The 19,127-nt window shown below is 38.4% G+C and overlaps 1 protein-coding gene across 4 annotated transcripts in view; it reads left to right on the top strand.

Annotated features, from left to right (window-relative positions):
- The window catches only part of EPB41L4A (erythrocyte membrane protein band 4.1 like 4A), a 135,641-nt gene that overhangs the window by 70,751 nt on the left and 45,763 nt on the right, over window positions 1–19,127 (top strand). For all 4 annotated transcript variants that reach the window (XM_083816517.1, XM_083816515.1, XM_083816516.1 and 1 more), the window contains exons 6-9: window positions 1,012–1,132; window positions 7,935–8,022; window positions 9,916–10,004; window positions 10,387–10,450. In XM_083816517.1, coding sequence (XP_083672643.1) covers window positions 1,012–1,132; window positions 7,935–8,022; window positions 9,916–10,004; window positions 10,387–10,450 — 362 coding nt within the window. The remainder of the gene's footprint in view (window positions 1–1,011; window positions 1,133–7,934; window positions 8,023–9,915; window positions 10,005–10,386; window positions 10,451–19,127) is intronic.

The following is a 19,127-nucleotide window of genomic DNA, read 5'->3' as shown; positions in this document are numbered from 1 at the left end:
ATGTGAGTTATGAGATGGCTCTTTTTCTTCATGGCTCCTCCATTTGGCTGTTTTTTGCTTCAGTGGAGACTGGATAGAAACCTTCAGTGAAGGTTTTCTCATAGAAGCCCAATTTATGTGGCTTTTACCCAGTTTATAGAAAAACACGGAAACGTTAATTTCATGAGATTTTCTCAGATAGGTATGAATACAAAGATCGATAGAAGAGAGTTCTGAGAAAGGTACATGTGTATTTAATAATTGTACAGCAATGCGTAAATTAATCTGAGCAATGTATGTGAATTCAAGGTTGTTTCAAAGAAAATTATATTGCCTACTCATTGAATTTTTTCCTTTAGAAAAATTAAACTAGAAAATTATTTTGATTTTAAAAATGAATTTCATGTTCAGAGAATATATATTGGTATTTTATTGAAGACTGAAATCTTGTATTTCCTTACAAGAAATGATGCTTACTTGTAGAACAGCCTACTTCCAGGCACTTTGGGATATTTGTCTCCATACCCATTCCCATGCTGACATTTCCATTAAAAGTCCTAGCACCAGTATGGATCAGTTCTGTCTTTAATGTTACAGCATATCATGAGGGCATAGATATTCCAAAAAACTAGGCTTTGCTTCTCCACCTGTTTTACATATGCTGCCAAATAACATATGGCATCAAAGTTCAGCTTTGCTGGCTTGATGAGATCAGATCTAGTCCTGTAGAAGTGGTAGATTTCCTGTCAAAACTTCTAGCTCTTTGAACCTTCCATTTCTCTTTGAAAATGATTGAAGACATGCTTGCTTGCTTTTATATGGGCTATTATGTACAGTTCTATATATAAACCGAAGGTTATTTTCTACTTTTCTTCTAAGGAAAGATAGACTTTTGAATTTTTAACTGATTGCATAGTCAATTTACAGTCACTTGGAAAGAGGTGGATTAGCACAAATAGGTGTATTAGATAACTCATTTTTTGGTTAACATAAAACATTGAGTGTGTAACCTTTTTTCTCTTTTTACTGCAGCTGAGCTGGGAGACTATGACCCTTATAAGCACACTGCAGGTTACGTCTCAGAGTACCGCTTTGTTCCAGACCAGAAAGAAGAGTTGGAAGATGCCATAGAACGGATTCACAAAACTCTGATGTAAGAATTCAGTACTGTTGGGAGCTTTGCAGGTAAAATCGGGTTCAGAGATGCTTGGTAGGTAGGAAAAGGGAGCACCTTGTTGTGCAGAGTGGATGTCTGCAGCTCAAGAAAAGAGCACAGAGCATCCAGTTGTGTCACTCAGGAACAGAAAACATTTTCCATAGTTGGAGTTGTTATTTTAGAAACTGAATAAGAAAATGATTGGAAATAGGATATTTATCAGGCCTTGGTGCTGATGTTTCTGAACCAGCAGTTTTAATAGCACTCCAATTTCCTCTTAGTTTGTAGTGCAAGAGAATGAAATCAAAATCTTTTGGCATCTTTGAGTTCAGTTCCTTGTTCCAGGTCAGGTTTCCTGCATAATTTTGGACAAGTTGCTTACTATGCACATGCCTCAGTCTGCTGTCTGTAAAATGGGTATAATAATATTTCTTTTCGTAGTACTGCCCTGTGTATTCAAATAATGAACTATTAGGACAAAAACACGTTTAATATAATAATGTGCAGAACTTGGTACAATGAAGGCTCTGTTTTCTTGCCAGATCCTTAGCTGGGGTAATGAAGGAGTGCATGTAGCAACCTGCATGAATCTTTGTAGCGGCAGCTCACATTGCAGGAGGTACCAGGAAAGCAGTTTGTATGCCCACGGTTTAAGCGATAAAGTCAGTTGCAACATCTGCATGAATTAAAGAGTCAGTTTTGTTTTACAAGCATAAAGTCCTTTCATTTTATTAACCAACATATCTTATGTAAAATGTATTGGCAATGGCCAACGTAATAGATTCTACAGTAAGGAAGAATGTATGATTCATAAGAAGCAGCACCTAGAAACAGTCATTAGGCAGCACTGAATAACTCAGGGAATTTGTAGTGCTCGTCTGCAGGCAAAAAGCAAACAAATACCAAAACTTTACATGAAACCTTCATGTAGTGGGAACAGAGGATATCTGGTGGGCCTCAGAGGAATTTTGATTTAAACTGAACCAGGCACTACAGAAGTTTGCAGACCTCAAAAATGTACCTGAAAACATTTCTTTCATATGAGAAGGAGCTGAGAGAGCAGAAATAAGATAGACTTATGGTATCTGGCAACAGCAACTGTTGAAGAGATTGTAGGAGGAGAATGTTATGGTTACTGGAGACAGGACAAAGGAGAAACAAAGAGATCTGAAACAGATCATCAGCAGACCTGAGAGATTCATGCAATCCCAACTTAACCTTGGTAAAAGTTGGAAAAGAGATTAATTCTGTGAGACTGCAAAGCTTCAGTTCTCCATCTTCCATGTACTGGAACAATAATCACCTTGGACATGAAACATACAAGTTTGAAATATGGACATGAAACATACAAGATCTTTGACATACTGGGTAATCTCTGCCTGATGGTGGGCCCCAAGTTGCTGGTTTGGCTGTCAGTTGATTATCTGTCAGACTGCAATTTGTGCATAAAATATCTCTTGATTACTTGTAGTATGAAGCCAAACTACAGGAAGGACAACTAGGAGAGCACTGCATTGCCAAACAGATAAAGAAAGCAAGATAAGAACTAGCATCCTTTGGCCCCATTAATTTTGTAGGTGCTTCAGAGAGAAACAACAACTGCCACCATAGACAGGGAAAATATAGCAGTCTCATGTGGAAGTTGGAGAAAAGAACGTAATTTCCAGTAAAGAATTTATGGAAAGCAGTGCCAGAAAGTTACCCTGTACAAATATAGCTTAAATGCTATATACACATGCAGCAGGTCTGAAAGCACTCTTCTTAAAGAGAAGGTTTAACTCTACACTGTCTCTAGACATACAAAAAATATTTAGAAAAAAAAAAGGCAAAAAACAAAACACAACAAAAACAACACTGTAGTTCAGAGCCACTTTCCGTCCCATTTGCTTTTTTTCAGAAATAGCATTCTATATATGGAACACTTTCAGTGAGATTAGTTTTAGGCAGAAGTCCTCTTGGTGTCTGAGTACTAGAGGCAGAACCAGCAGTCACTGCATAAAAGCACTATAAATCAGAGAGGCTTGGCTTCCCAACCTGCCAATATTAGACCACAATGCCTTCAAAAATGCAAAATGTAAAACTGGTTTTGAAAATAAAACATATGAAAGAAGTTCAACTGTACATAAAGCCAAAATAAACATTTACTTGCTTATCTCCAACTTCATGTTCCTGGTAAGTGTAAAGAAGCTTGTTCTAAGAAGTCCAAGTTAGGTGCAATTGTGATATAACCATTTATTAACATGAGAGCAGTAAGAAACATTTTATGAATATGTTCATCATACCCTTTGTCAAAATCATGTAGAGATAATCAGAACTAGCCATCTTGTATGTAGATCTAGATTTCTTGATTCTCTTGCTATAATAAAGCTACAATCTGGATAAAGGTTAATTAATTCCTTGCCTGTAGTTTTACATGTTAGCGTTATTTGTGCCTTGTTTAATGATAATAGCTATTAATGCAGAGATGCAGCTGTTCTCTTTGAAAAATTCTGTTGTAATTGGAGTTTGTGCCAGTTGCCACATTGACTTGAGTTTTCTTTTTAAAGGAAGAGAGTCTCTTGTTCAGTAATTATTTACGTATGGTTGCCTGTCTACTCTATATTAACTGACGCATTACAGAGAACCTTACTATAGGTCTTTTGTGAAGTAAAAAATACTGTTTTTTTGTTTTGTTCTCTTTTTTTCTGTTCTAGAAGATGGAAACTGAGGCACAGAAAGTTTGTTTGGTTCAACATCACAGAGGTTGTGTTTGAGAACTAAAAGTTGGGATAAATTCTTATGTATCAGGCCACTTCATTCCTGTCTCTTAAGTTTCTGTAGTCATTAATGTAATAAATCAGATCAAAACCCGTTTGCCTCAAAAGTTTGTAGCCTTGAAAAGGAAATTCAGAAGCCAGGGAAACTGTGGTTGTAGAGTGAGAGCTGCCTTAAAAATAGTGTTTTGTATGGTTTTTCATTGACCTCTCTGATACTCTTTTGCTACTGGCCAGTTAGGTCTCAGGGATTCAGAAGCATCAGAAAACAGAGTGAAACTGAGGTGTACACACACTTCTGGTTCAGCACTGCCAGCATTGACTTCTGTGGGCTAGTGAGACCATAGGACTAAAGGGAATGGCCTCAAATTGATCCAGGGGAGGTTCAGGTTAGAAATTAGGAGGCATTTCTTCTCAGAAGGAGCAGTCAGGCACTGGGACGGATTGCCCAGGGAAGTGGTGGAATCACCATCTCTGGGGGTGTTTAAGGAAAGGTTGGACCTGGTGCTTAGGGACATGGTTTAGTGGGTGACATTGGTGGTAGGGAGATGGTTGGGCCAGATGATCTTGGAGGTCTTTTCCAACTCTTATGATTCTGTGATTTGGTTATGAATTTTGAAGCTGGACTGGGCTGAGAACATATCCCCAGTTGTCTTGTCTACCAGAGACATTTTAGGGATGGATTGATGATGCAGAGATCTAGAAAGAGCTTCTTTATCTTGAGCCCAGCATGGAAACGTTTTTCCAAGACCGCTGTGGCACTGCATGTACCTTGCTCCTGTTAGTTATGCCCAGAGAAACTGGTTTTGGTTGCAGTTTCTCCCTCAATTTTTATGTGGCACCCTAGATATTCAGGAATTCATTAAGGGTAAAGTTTCTGGAACGTTTCTTCATCAAGTTTTGCAACCTGTTTACTGTGATTGTTGTCCCATATGTAAGCCAACATGACAATCCCAAGGTCAAATAGCAGGGTGAGTTGAGCTAATGTCATGCACGTCAGGAAGAGCGAGCAGTGGCTTAAGGGCTCGTGCATGAGGAAGCAGACTCTCATGGTGCCGGAGGAGGGATATGAACCCCCACTGCAAAAGAGAGTTGGCCCTGTGACATTGCCTACTCCAGAGTGCAGCAGGTCTGGGACTAACTGATACTTGGCAAGTCAGCTTTTGGTGTATTTTCAATTAATGTTGTCGGTGGGGCATAAGGGAAGTTAAAATGCTCGTGATAGTTTTGAGAGTAGCTTTTGACATTGTTTAGAGCTGTTGGTGGCACTCAGGTGCTCTCTATCCAGTGGAAGGAGTGGTGCGTTTCACCTGCATGGTTGTTACATTGCCTGCTCTACCATCACCAACTGCAAAGGGTGTTTTAGTTTTGGGGTATATGGGGAAGATGTGTGGTGCTGGGGAGGGGTTGTATTTTCATATGTGATAAAAAAGAAACAGATAGCCTTGTAATGGTGGGAACAATTACAGTCCCTGACCTTCTCTTCTCCCCTCCACATTGTGTCTTCTCCTTCTGCATTTGGGAGGATATACCCATCTTTTTTTTTTTTTTTTGGAAGCTCCAGCACATATCTTCACTTCCTTTAAAATCTTTGCAAATACACTTCCTTGTAAATTACATATAATTTTGAAAATAATTATACACGTGCACATTTATTTAACATTTGAGCTTTTCAAAGACAGGTGAGGATCAATGTTTTTCTAAATGTAATCAGTAAGGAAACACTAACAGAACACTTAAATTGCTGTTGGATTCTAGCACCAGTTCATCAATGGGGTAGTTCACATTGCTCAGTACTGATAACCTGCCTGGGAACTCAATAAAATAGTGCTTTTGTGAACATTTTGCTTCCATTTTTGAGAAGCTACCAGAAAGATTTAAAAAATCAATCTATGGAGTAAATTGTTACAGCAGAAGTGGATAAAAAAAAAAATGCCAGATTTGACAATGCTGACATGCTGAATAGCAAGTGTTCTGTGTATGCTGAATAGAGAGATGAGCCATAGATGAGAAGTCCAGCTCTTGAAGGATGGGGTTTCTGTTGCAAGCTTCAGGTTGTTGTGGATTAACCCTGGCAGGCAGCTAAGCACCACACAACCTCTCACTCATTGCTCCCTCTGCTCTGTCCACCCTCCCTCCCCTTCCCAGATCGGGGGAGTGAATCAGAACAAAAGTTAGAAAACTCACAGGTTGAGATAAAGACAGTTTAATGAGAAAGGAGAAAAACAAAATAAAAGAAAAAAGGCCCCAACAAAAGTGATTCACAACACAATTGTTCTCCACCAGCTGGCTGATGTCCAATTGGTCCTTGAGCAACAGCTGCCCCCTGGCCAACTCCCCTCAGTATTATGGCTGTGCATGATGCCACACAGTATGGGACATCCTTTTGGCCAGCCTGGGCCAGCTGTCCTGGCTGTGTCCCCTCCCAGCTCCTGGTGCACCCCTAGCCTCCTCGCTGGCAGGGCAGCTCCAAAAGCTGAAAACGTCCTTGGCTCTGTGTGAGTCCTGCTCTGCAAAAACTGAAACATCCATGTGTTATCACCACTATTTTAATCAAAAATCTAAAACACAGCATCCTATGAGCTATTATGAAGAAAATTAACTCTATCCCAACCAAATCAGGAAACAGGGTCTGCTGTTTCCCTGTTTCCAGGGCTTCTTGGAAATGAGGACTAGCAGTTGAACCAGTACCAGTGCTACTGTGTAGGTGAGGTGAGGTGAAGCAGTCTGTTTCCAGATGCAAAGAAGACATTTTTAAGTACCTATACTCTTATATTCATGCTAGCACTGCCATTTCATGTCTTCCACATTGTTTTTTTTTTTTTTCTTCTGTATTTATTTTTATTTATTTATTATTTTTTTACCTTGTCAGGTGTAAAACAAAGTTGGGAAAACTTGAAAAGTACCTGGTAGGCTGTAGAGAATGGGGACATGAGATGAGGATGTATATATGGCTGGATTTTTCCAGGTCTCGTAACGAAACTTTGAGCTCTGCTACACATCCTGAATTTGAAACATAGCAAATACAGTGAAATATTACCCTGAGAGCAATCATGGGGTTAAGCAGGGGGTGCTTCTTTTTGAGTTGACAGTGATGTATGCACAAGATACACTGTACTTACTCAATAACCATCCAGTAGCTTTCACAGAAACATTAAAAAGGAGTGAGGATGAAAATGCAGCTTCAGTAATTGAAGGTTTGCAATAGAGGGGTCTTGCTTATGTGTCAATGGCAGTTATTAAGGGAAGAACAAATTAAATTCTGAGGATATGCTTACTTTTGGAGACATTGAATGTATTTAGTCTTGTTCTTTTTGAAAATAAATCCTTCTTTGGTGGTGTCGAATATGTTCCTAATAGCCCAGTCTTTTTTTTTTTTTTTTCCTTCCACCAGATTTCCCCTATTGTTTCTTACCAGCATTCAGCTGACATTAGTTTTTGAATGATGAATTGATATTTGCAGATGGGAAGGCGAGCTGGATCTTTGAAACTGCTAATCTCTTGTGACAGACCCCAAACTTTGTTTTCACAGTAGCAGACTTGGGTATTAGCAGTTGGTGTGACTTCCTGTAGACAACATTTTACAAAGAAAAGAATATTTTATCTGAAGTCATGAACCCTGCTTTCAGAAATCCTTTGTAGCTTTGGCACAGCTGAGGGGAGATAGTCCCCCAGTCAGTCACTCCACTCCTGCTTTATTAATAAACGTGCAGTTATTTGAAAGAGTTATTTTGCATATTGAAACCCAAAAACAGAATGTTTGAAGTGTGTTTGTGACAGCAGGGAAAAGATTAGCCACTGCAGTACGTGTATATTGTGTATTTGATAGCATGCATCTGTTACAGGATTTTATAGCAGAGAATTTAGTAAAAGTTTGTGCCTACTGTCCAGTCTTCCTTAGAGCTTGCGGTACGTAAGCAAAATGACAGTACCAATGACCAGTAGGAAGGGTTGCATACCCGTCCAGCAAACTGAATTTATTAATATGGCTTATTTTAATATGTTGACTGGTAGTGCAATGTTCTTATGCAGAATTTTCTTTACAGGGGTCAAGTTCCTGCTGAGGCAGAAGCGAACTACTTAGGGGTAGCCAAATCCCTGGAAATGTATGGAGTGGACCTCCATCCTGTTTATGTAAGTATTGTTTAACTATTTTAAACTTGATAGCAACGCAAAAAATCTCATGTACTATTGTGGGGGAGAGTGTTTATACAGTTTAGTCACCACAGAATAACGTGAAAGAAAATAGTGTACTTAATTAAGGAAAGCAAAGGAAGACATTTTCAAACGGAATAGATTAGGGCATTCATATGTGCAGCTGCTTAATGGTTTTCAGATGAAATGTTGTGCTTGTTTTACACCTACAAAAGACGATCTTCTCTACTCTGGGAAAAAACAATTCATATAAATAACAAATAATCAGTGCAAGTGTCAGAAGAGGTGAGAGAGGGTTATAACTTTTGTCTTTGACACAAGAATTTTTGTATTATTCTTGTGTAAATAATAGTGAGTGCTGATAACTTTTCAAACCTATTTCAAAAAATAATATGGGGGTAGCATTAGCAGCATGTCTGGCCTGTTTTGATGTTGGTTGTGAAGGTGTTGCTAAAGACATGGAGCTTGTTTCCAGCTTTTCCTCTGCTGTATCATGCAGCACTGCAGGTTGTCTATATTGCCTCAGCAAATGCCTCTGCTTCTTTTGTAAAACAACCTGTGTGTTGGGATCGGATCCAAGTCATCACCTGGAGGCTATGTGCTCCTGGTGGAAGCATCATCCTATCTTGTTTGGATAATTGTGCTTGTGGCAGGTTTTTTTGAATAAAAGAAAATCAGAACTTCAAATGAGAAGCTGTAGACAGTTCACTGAGTCAGATGTCAGAATGCTGTAAAATAACCTGAAAGAAAATAAAGAACTCAAGATAATACCAGAAGATTAAGTATGTATTTCCTGCTGAAAATTGTGTAGCCCACAATATTAAGTATTTTTAATTCAGCCTGTGGCTTGATCATATTCATATCCAGTGCTCTGTGCCCTCCCACCCATAGGAAGCTGGGGGAGTTACTGGAACAGGCTTTGACATGACCCAACAAAACCTTGTTAAATTAGCAGAGTCTAGATTTTTTTATCTCCTTAGTTCGCTTATGCTGTGCAAAGGGATTCCTTCCTGGGTAATGAGGGGTGCATCGTTCATGCCCAAGACTGACCGCTGAGTATTTCTTTCTATTTATATTACAGTAGCAACAAAAGCCCCCCTTCAAGAGCGGAGCAGTGCGCATAAAGAACCATGGGTCTTCTTGGTTGGTCACGTTAAAAGCAAACATGCCCTTTATAGGCAGTTCACTGAGGATCAGAAGCAGAACTCGTGGAAGTGTGCTTGAGCTTTCTCACATACGGGAGGGAGCTTTCTGCAGCCACTCAGTCTCACAGCTGGTATTTTTTGTGGTTTGTGCTCTGCAGGTTTAGTGCTTGTAGCGCTCTTCATTGTCCCCTCAAGCAGGCAGGTGGGCTAGTTTTTGCAGATGACTTTCTTGCAAACTCATGCAAAAGTTTTCTGGTCTTTTGAACACCTTCTGTGTCATAAGGTATTGCCATGGTAGTGATGACTATTCATAAAGGCAGAAGGGTTAAAATGTAGTAGTTAGGTTCTAGGAAAGACTTTCTTGCTGGTCCTGTTCCTGCCTCCCCTTTGCACCATGGGATAAAGACCTGCCCTAACACCCTGCAGTATGGGCCTAAGTGTGAAGCTCAACATGGCAGTTACCTGTTTGCTGTTGGTGTTCCACCATAGGATGTGGAAAGTGACAGTCTCTCACCACTGCTCTTTCTTGCCTCTTTGCATCTGTGTATAGAAGTTTTTGTACAGGAGTTATTCTTGGTAGATGAAGTCCTACTTTCCTGTTTGCAGGGAGTGTAAACCAGTGTGTTCAAGCTAGTCACCATGGTGGCATCCTCCACCAGACCTCACAGCTACACTGATACCAAGTGCAAATGCAAATAACTGAGTGGCATATGTTTTTATTTTATAGGGTGAAAACAAATCTGAATATTTTTTAGGATTAACACCCATAGGAGTTGTTGTCTACAAGAATAAAAAACAAGTAGGAAAATATTTCTGGTAGGTATAGTTTAACTGCAGTCTGTGCTATATCTGTACAATGATATTGTACAGAGATGTATGATTTGTGTTATATGTTTGAAAGTGTAATTGTATTATTAAAAAATATACGGTTGGAATTCCTAGTCCTTGTATGTATTTTACATTTTTAAAATTCTTTTATAATGCAAGTATTGAAAAAAATATTTCACATTTACAATACTCATGCTGAAATCTTTCAGTACTGCTAATTTTCTATTGGTATTTGGTACATACCTGAAAAAATAATCTGACCTGTGAATCCTTTTTTGTCCTTTATGTAAATATATGCAGCTTCATGTTTTATTATTTATGAAATTAGTCTCACTAAGTTCTGTCTGTCTTTTTTTTCCCACTATTACAGGCCTAGAATTACAAAAGTTCATTTCAAGGAAAATCAGTTTGAACTCAGAGTCCTGGGAAAAGATGTAAGTTTTTACTTAAGCCTGTAAGAAAAAAAAAAATTAAAAGTGATTTCAAATCTAATTAATCACTATTTTTTTGTATCCATCAGTGTTTAATTTTATGGAATAACTGAAAGAAAACATCTAAGTTAAATTAATGTATTGATAATTACTGCCAGAAAATTATTCTTAAGTGTAATATGTTCCTGATGGTGCTTTCATTTTTGTTAAAGAAAGAGCAGGAAGAAGGTTTTTCTGCCCATGTTTTGCAGGCAAGGGGAGAGCTTTCCGAAGTAGGAATTTTATAATAAACCTTTATGATTCTCTAATGTGCTCTGTAAATTAGAGTAGACTACTTCTGCAATGCCTTGTTTATGGTGTTACATAAAGCTTTTAAATAAGGCAGAATCTGTGGGGAAAGGTATAATCGATTGAAACCTGGAGCAAGGGGAATGCAGGAAGCTTTAAGGCAAAAGTAATTTTGTAGTTTGAGGACAGAAGCAGCTACACAATGTAGCTTGAAACACATTTCTTAGAGTTTATTGTGATTGTGCTGTTACACCATTTGAGAGAAAAAAATTGCTAGTGCCAGTGAAACAAGGATAGCTGAGTGATAGCAAGAGAAGATGTTTTTAGATTGATTCAATGGAAAAAGAAGGAGGATATTTATCGTTTATGCAGCATGGGGGATGAGGAGGAGAAAGTGTTCAGGATATATCGAAATTTATAAAGTGAAATAAAGCAAATAATTGCAATCAATCTGTGATTTTTGGTATCTGGTTCAGTTGTAAGTTTAATCTGCTAATTTTTATTTTTATTGGAAAATACTTTGTAGGCTTCCTTGGAAAATCAGGATTGAAAGTTTATAGACAGAATAGTTTTGTAAGAAGTACAGTATTCTACTTATTGTCTATGCATGTTCATTCATCTTTGTAATGGTTGTTAGTCTCATCCACGATTTTCTGTGAGGCCATTTGATGCCTTCAGTACATGCTGGGAAATGTGAGCATACTGATGACTGGTTGTGCTGGTTCTGTTATGGATAACGTTTTTTGTGCTTGTGCAAACGTACTGGCAAGTTTTGCTTTTGTTACTCCTAAGTGGCTTGGTGTGGTGATCCATGAGTAGTCTATGTCTGATGCTGCATTTGTTGAAATCAGAGAGCTGTTTGAAGGCTGGGGGAAGGTTGGAAAAACTTCTCTCAGTGTTTCACTTGCAGGGTGAATGCCTGTTCATGTGCAAACAGGTCCTAGTTTGACTTTATGTGGATTGCTGTGTAGTGATGCTGTACTTTCTGTTTGGCACATATGTATACTTTTTTTTCTTTTTTTTTTAACATGTGGAATTGCAAAGTTTTAACGTGCTGAACAAAAAAATGGAACCTTTGGGAAATGTGCATAAGTTTAGTTTGTGGATATTGATGGCTCGTGAGTACTTGCTGTTGTGATTTTAAGACAAACACGTTGACAGCACTTGGTAATTTCAAGTCTCGACAGGTACTTTTAGGAAACTGTTTAAGAGAACAGTAAGTACAAGGGTGTGTCCCATCATTATAATCTACATTGCAGCTAACACTCATTTGAAGTGTTTCTACAGTGCTTCATACCCTAGCTAGTAAAGGAAATGCCAAAATGGCCCAGAAATACCTTACTCTCCTTTTTGGTAAACATTCTGGTAGTGGTATTTAGAAAGAAATTATTGATTAGAACAAGTAAACAGTAGTCTTAATCTCTGGATTAAAGCCAATTGTAACTATTTTTGGTGTTCTGCACCCAGAGGAGGAAAAAAGGATCAGATTACTTATATGACTACAAGTTCCAATACTCCCTGAAACTTTATTCACAAATACCTTTTATTCCTTCATATTTTGAAATAAATGCTATTGCTTTGTTTTTCCCCATGGGACTTGAGTTTGTATTATATGATAGGAGGGTAAATATGCCACTTTTCTTTGTCCTGCATCCTGGGATATCACTGCACAGCACAGGGCATTAATACTTCACTTGTTACAGTTGTGGTGTACCAAGTCTGGAATGTGTAACTCATTTCCAGGCAATTCATTTACTAGGAAGGTATTGCCAGACTTTGAAGGAGGTAAAGGGTGCCAGAAGTGGTCAAAAGGAAGATTTGGAGAGTTGTTTCTACTCTTGTCTCCCTGTCTTGGAAAGATAACCTCTTTTTTTTTTTTTTTTTCCTTTTACCGTTTGATGAAGTAAACACAGTGGACTTATAAGGATGTGTTTTGAAATTTTAAGTACATAAATTTTTTCGAGTACAGACTGAAAATGGATATGAGTCTAAGAAAATTTGAAGGGAGAAATGTTCAGAGGGATGAGTTATTAACAAGTATGAGACAAGGAGCGCAATTGCATAAAGAGAAAAACAATCCAAACATCAGTGAAAAGCTTCAGAGGCAATGGCATTTGTGAGGAACACTCTCCATAGGAAATAGGTGGAAGCATACTGTCTACTGAAACTAGTTGGAAAGCATGCCAGAAAATATTTAGGGAGAGGTGAAATAATGGAGACTTTCCCACATTTTAGTTGGATCTTTATGACATATAGCAAAGGAGTTAACATCACACAGTAAGAATAGCTTATTATTATTTCAGAGTGCTTTGTGTGATTTGCATTTTCCATATTGTGGTGAAAACTCTGTGAAGGATGGATTGTCACTCATGTTTCCACACACTAGCTACTTTTACATTGACAGGCACCTTTCTGGGGTACATGCATGTGTTCAGCAAGAGGAAGCCTTTCATGCTTTTAGTGCCTGAGAAGTGTTGTTCTTCCCCTGAATGGGGTTTCTTATGGGAACATCTTTGATATTCTTTCTGAAAGTATCATTTTTGAGATATCTTCTGAGAAAATCATCTTTGATATTCTTTTCCTCATATTTGTCTGAATTTTTTTTCAAACCTACCAGAAGACTTGGAGCAAGTCCCATTAAATGAGTGGAAGTGAACATCCTGATCTCCTTGACAGGTTTAGAAATGTCAGTCTAAATGTACAGCTCCATGTCTGTGAGCTGGCTTAGAAATATATCTGTGGGGTGCCTGTGTCAAAATAAATTATTTATGGCTGCTGCTGCTGAGCTTACTGCGTTTACTTTGTTTCACTTTTCATAAACTTGATGATTTAATGAGCGTGAGATATTTATACTTACTCTCTTACAATAAAATAAGGCGCTTTACCTTTCCCATTTTGTAGGGTAGGCTCTTGCAATTTTGCAGATATCTTCTATAAGGACATTTCCTGCTTTCCTGTGTATTTAACTTTTTTATTCTGTGTGTTTTTCGTACATACCTGTTGCTATTGTGTGCAAGCATGGCTATTGATATTTTATCTTTCACTGCTTTGCCTGTATTATATTTTTTCTCCCTAAGGCTCTTGCTGTTCGCCCTTCGTAAACATAATACTGCCCTGAGTATTTGCCCGTCAGTGACTTATCCTGACATGTGAGATGTTGAGACCTGGACCAGGTGAAAGAAACTCTTTTTCAGTAATGTGAATCATTGAATCAATATTTCATTGTCCCCTGACTGGACATGTGCTTTGAATTCTGAGACAGAACCACGAGGGCTTTCTGTGAACCCATGAAGTACAGCATGTAACGAGGAACCTTGTCTCTGGTGTGGGTGGCACAGGAGGGTTCCCTGAACACAGCAAACAATTGCAGAGAATTTTTGAAGGTGATGAAAGGGTATTTTCATGCAGGTTCCCTTAAGAAAATCAAGACATAAATCTGATACCTGTGCATAGTTCCTGGTAGCATACATGTCTGTTGAGCAGCCTTGCTAGAAATGATCCAGCAATACAGGTGGCTGTGGATGGCCCTTGCTGCAATAAAACAGGGCCTGATCCCAAAGGATGTGCTGCCTAAAGACGAGTGGTTGGATGGGAATGCAGCTCATTCTCTGTTCTTCCTCTGTGTGAGGAACACAGCTTTCTTTTCAGGTTTCTCTCAGCTCAGCAGGTGAACAAAATAGAGAAGAACATGGTTTGATTTTATAGGCTGGGAACTTAGATGTAATAATGTGCAAGAGTTAGAGACATGCAGCTTTTTTGCCTGTAGGTACCAAGTACTTCTGTAGGGTTCCCTGCAACCCCATACTGTTTTCTGTAACAGCACCTTTTACTTTGGTTGTACTGTCTGAACATGTAAGTGAATGATTTCATCCCTTCCCAGAATTTATGCAAAGTTTCTGTCATTGCAACTTTTCATGTTTCTCTTTCACCAAACCAGAAAGTGTTGAATGTGCAGAAGACTTGCTTTCATTATTTCTTGTTTGAAGAGAAGGGTCTTTTGGCAGTCTGAAATTTTTGTTTTGAGGGATTTTGAAATTTGGTTTACTTCAAGTCAGAACAAACCCACAAACAGTGCAATTAAAAATGATTTACACATTTTCAAGACATGTCTTCCTCTGTAATCTTTCTTAGTCAAATGAAGAGGCTCAGCTGAATTCACAAGGTGCAGTAGGTAAAGAGTGTTTTCAGGAGCAATATGAACCACTGATGAATACTAGAAGAATTTCAGGGCAATTCCAAAGCACATAATAGTCCACATTCTGGTGGCTGAAACTTGTCTAAATACAAGATTTTTGTGTTCTTTTAAATTGTCTTGGAAAACACTGGAAATATATTTTTTCCTTCCTTCCTCCCTCCCTCCCTCCCTCCCTCCCTCCCTCCCTCCCTCCCTCCCTTCCTCCCTTCCTTATCTGCTTTTCATAAATGTTAGAAGTCTGAAAAATAATTGCATTAATAAGGTGGTCCAGTTAGACCCTTTCTTGCCTATCACACACTATATTCCACCTTGAGTTACAAATTCTAGGCAGGAACTTTCATTTGATTTACTACTCTTACTGTTTCTTGAGAAGATTTAACAAGGGATGAAGAGATGTTCTTCCTTTTCTGAAGTCCAGTTTAGCCTATATTTCCATTGGATACAAAAACAGAAATCTGAACTTTGCTATGGCTTAAGAATTACAAATGACTTTTGTATCATTTGCACCCACTGATGCCAAAGTGGTCATGGAGGCTAGAGGTGAGCAAGTACAGTGATGTTAATACAGGGCTGGTATTTTTTAGTTGACTGGATTTTTTTTCCTTTTTAAACCATTTTTGGGTCAAAAATTGTATCGATAGTAAAATTTTCAGTAATGAACAATTTTGAAGGAGAACTACAATAAAGATAAATAAATCCTGGATAAGCCTAAATTCATTGTCAGTAAGGTGTTAGTGTGTTTTTTCTATGTTCCTCCTTAGTATTTATTTAAATTGCTATAAAATGAGGCATAGATACTTTTGTTTTGATCTTGATATGCTTCATACAAACTGGCACATCATTAATGATTTTAATTCCTGATTTTTTTCTTAAAGATTGACCTTATGTAACTGGTAATACATTGTCCATTATGTAAGCTATGACTGGTATGCATTATGTAAATATATAAAGACAGAATATTTCCCATTGGAGTTAACAATTGATAGTATCCAGGTGTGTGCCAGACCTGGCACAAATATTAAACAAATAATGTTTTGAAGCAGTAACTTCAGAGCTACCTTCAGTATTTCTGTTACATGTGAATGCATGTGTATGACATGTATATGCACTGGCAGTATGTTCTGTAGTGCGACAAGATACCTCCTAATGCTGTATTAATACTTAGTGCCACCAAGAAGAGTGGTGTTTGTGCTGGCAAATTCCTGTTGTGGGGTGTTTTCTGTTTTGTTTATTTTTCTTGAGCTTGGATAGGTGTTGGCCAGTACATATCCTAAGCTTCAGCAGCTAAAGCCTGCTTTGCCTCATGGGTTTTCAACAAGTTTTTGATCTGTGGACTGCCTTGTGGTAATCTATCAAATGTTGGTAGAGCAACGTGCTCCCTGACTTGTCTCCCTCCCACTGCATTAGCAACTTGCTTTCAGTAAGCAGGGGGATGTGGTGGAGTGCTGCACCAACTACCAGCTGCTTCGTGTAGTTCTCAAAGGTGCTGCCAGGCCAGTCTTCTAGCTGACTGGAGAGGCAGCATAAAGCAGTAAAGGGCCCTGGCTGCACATTTGGGAGCCTTTTCTTAAGCATGTAGTGTAGTCAAGCTATGTGCATCCCCTGTGCTGTTCTGTCCATCCCTCCTCCCATGGGTAAAAATGGTGGTGAGGCTATGGCAGCATAAGCTCTAGGATGCTTTAGAGATGGCAGTACAAGCTTTTAAAGCATTTGAAAGGAGAGGAGTGTTCAGTGTATGCCCTTGCAGTGTTTCAGCCTCTTGTGTTCTCAGGACTAGGAGAAGGTAGTCAAACAGCTCAAGAGCCAGCTACTTCAGCAAGTCATAGACATGATCAAAAATCGCCATACAAACTAAGTGTTTTTCTGCTTGTCTGGTGAGCACAAGTGGCTTCCCTGAAAGACGAGACAAACACCGAAGTGAGTGCGAAGCAGAGGGGAGGGCTTCAGAGTATACAGACAGCAAGGGCTGCTCTGGAAGCAGTAGGCTGTGATGGTTTATGATGCCTCATCATTAACACACGGGGCTCTCTGAAAGCCACAGGGTGAGTAGCAGGGAGTGGTGCGTGAGGTCCCAGACAATGCAGAATGAGTTTGGAATTGTGATCTCCTGCAAATCACTAGTAAAAATACAGTAGCTATTTGTTTCTTTTGCTTCAGATATATTAGAAAAACAAAAAGACCACTAAACTAGCTCTCACTACCTGTAAAGAAATTACAGTAGTTCAAGCTGAGAAAAATGTTGGGGGTGAATGTTCTAGGCTTTCTTTCCTTTAGGAAAAAGTAACTGTGCTGTTTGGGTTATTATAAGCATCCATTATGAAGCAGTATTTAGTTTTCAGATGTGTGCTTTTCCTTCGAATTCCTGATAACCAGAGTGTGTTATCAGAAAGCTTTTTGGACCCTCCCTTAATTTTTTTTTTTTGTTTTATTTCCCAAATTTGAATTCCATAACTTACCTTTTTGATGATTTGTGTTTGTAGGGCTAGGCTGCTTCTTACTTTGATTCTTCAGCCCATGATTGCCACATACTAGATATAGATGTTTCAACACATAGTTCATCATCAAGTTTTTTGCTTGTCAGCTGAGATTAGCTTTCTTCCCCTTGAACAATAATGCCTACAGAGGATGGAATCTATGATGTTTGCTGGTCAGATCTTTCAGTCGTGTGATGATGTAGCTATACCTTCCCCCGTTTAGTCACTGATTGATTTAGATGTGTTACGTATCATTTGTTTTACACATGGAAAAATCCTAAAACTCTAACTTTGAAGGAAAAATAGACAAGTAGAACCTTTTATTTGATGGGAATCTTTACCTCAGTTTCAGTGGCATTCAGGCTAATAGTAAGATATGGCAGAAATACCTTATTTTAAAAACTCACTTAAAAAAAAAAAACACCTCTGTCCCTGTCCTTCCTGAACTCATGAACTCTCTTCTCCTGGATTTGTATAATTAAATAAATTCAAGTGCAGCACAAGATTCTTTGCCTGAAAGTAGAAGTTAGAAGTGAAGAATGAAGAAAGAGTAAGATCCTGCACATTAAATGTGAGTCAGAGTTCTTTCCTAACAGAAGTTAAAATGAATCATCATATTGCATAAGGTTTTGCAATACCAGAGCCCTGATTTGATATTATTCTTTAAAAGTGGCTACAGTTGTGTGGGTTTAAATGCAAACATACCAGGTAACAGTCTGATGTAGAAACTGTAGTCTAAATTAAATCATTAAATCTTCAACCATGTTTCTGCTGTATGTAAAATAATTGACATTGACATTCCTTCATTAAATTCTTAGTTCCAGTGTCACTGAACATAAAAGAGCAGTACGATCTTTCAGTGGGTAGACTCCAGACTTGCCAGAGGGACATGAGAGTGTAGTTATTCTTGAAAATTCTCGCGTAAATAGATATTTATCTTTGGCAATCTTCTTCAGGAAGTGTTCCCCCGCTTTAGGACTGGTTTTAGGACTTGGCTGCGTTACTGTTACAGACAGTACTGTACCATTCTGAGGATTCATGTTGGAGTCAATGGGACTACTCATTTGTTGTGCAAACAACAGATACGAAATGGAGCACTTGAGTTTACTGAGTGACAGATACATGGAAATGTATTTTATGTGAACATTGCTGAATGTTTAACTCATTGGAAACAAGCACTGTGATGTGTCTGTTGCTTCTTGTCTATTGGAAGCATTTTATAGTTTATATATGTATGGCTTCTCTTTCATCTCTCCGTGTGGTTTATTGTTTCTGCATGTGTACTGCACTGACTGCCAAGCTACCAGTGAATAGATTTTAAGCTTTGTGTATCCTTTTTTGTCATCGTCTTTCACATAACTGTTGCCTTTGCAAGTGGTTTTGATGATTTTAACCTTTGACCTTTTTGCAAGTATTTTGAATCACATTGAAGTTAGCTAATTTTTGTTTCATTATCTTTCCTTCTTCTCATCTTTTTGATATCCAGTTTTATGTCATTTCTCCTCTACATGCATGTCTTGTGCATTTTTCCTGTGTTGTTGCTTCATAGTACTTATCACAAATTTTGAGTTTCTCTCCCTAGCTTATTCCTGTCCTTGTGTATATTGCTAAGCAGAGCTTTAGGAAGATTATATTTTTCATTTGAGGTGCAGTCAGGAAAGATCCGAAGTGAACTATATGAAAAACCTTTGTGCTTTTTTATTAGGAAGAAAGCTGACATCTA

This window comes from Anser anser (genome assembly GCF_964211835.1).
Source record: "Anser anser genome assembly, chromosome: Z".
Classification (NCBI taxonomy): Eukaryota; Metazoa; Chordata; class Aves; order Anseriformes; family Anatidae; genus Anser; species Anser anser.
This window is presented reverse-complemented; position numbering and strand designations above follow the sequence as displayed.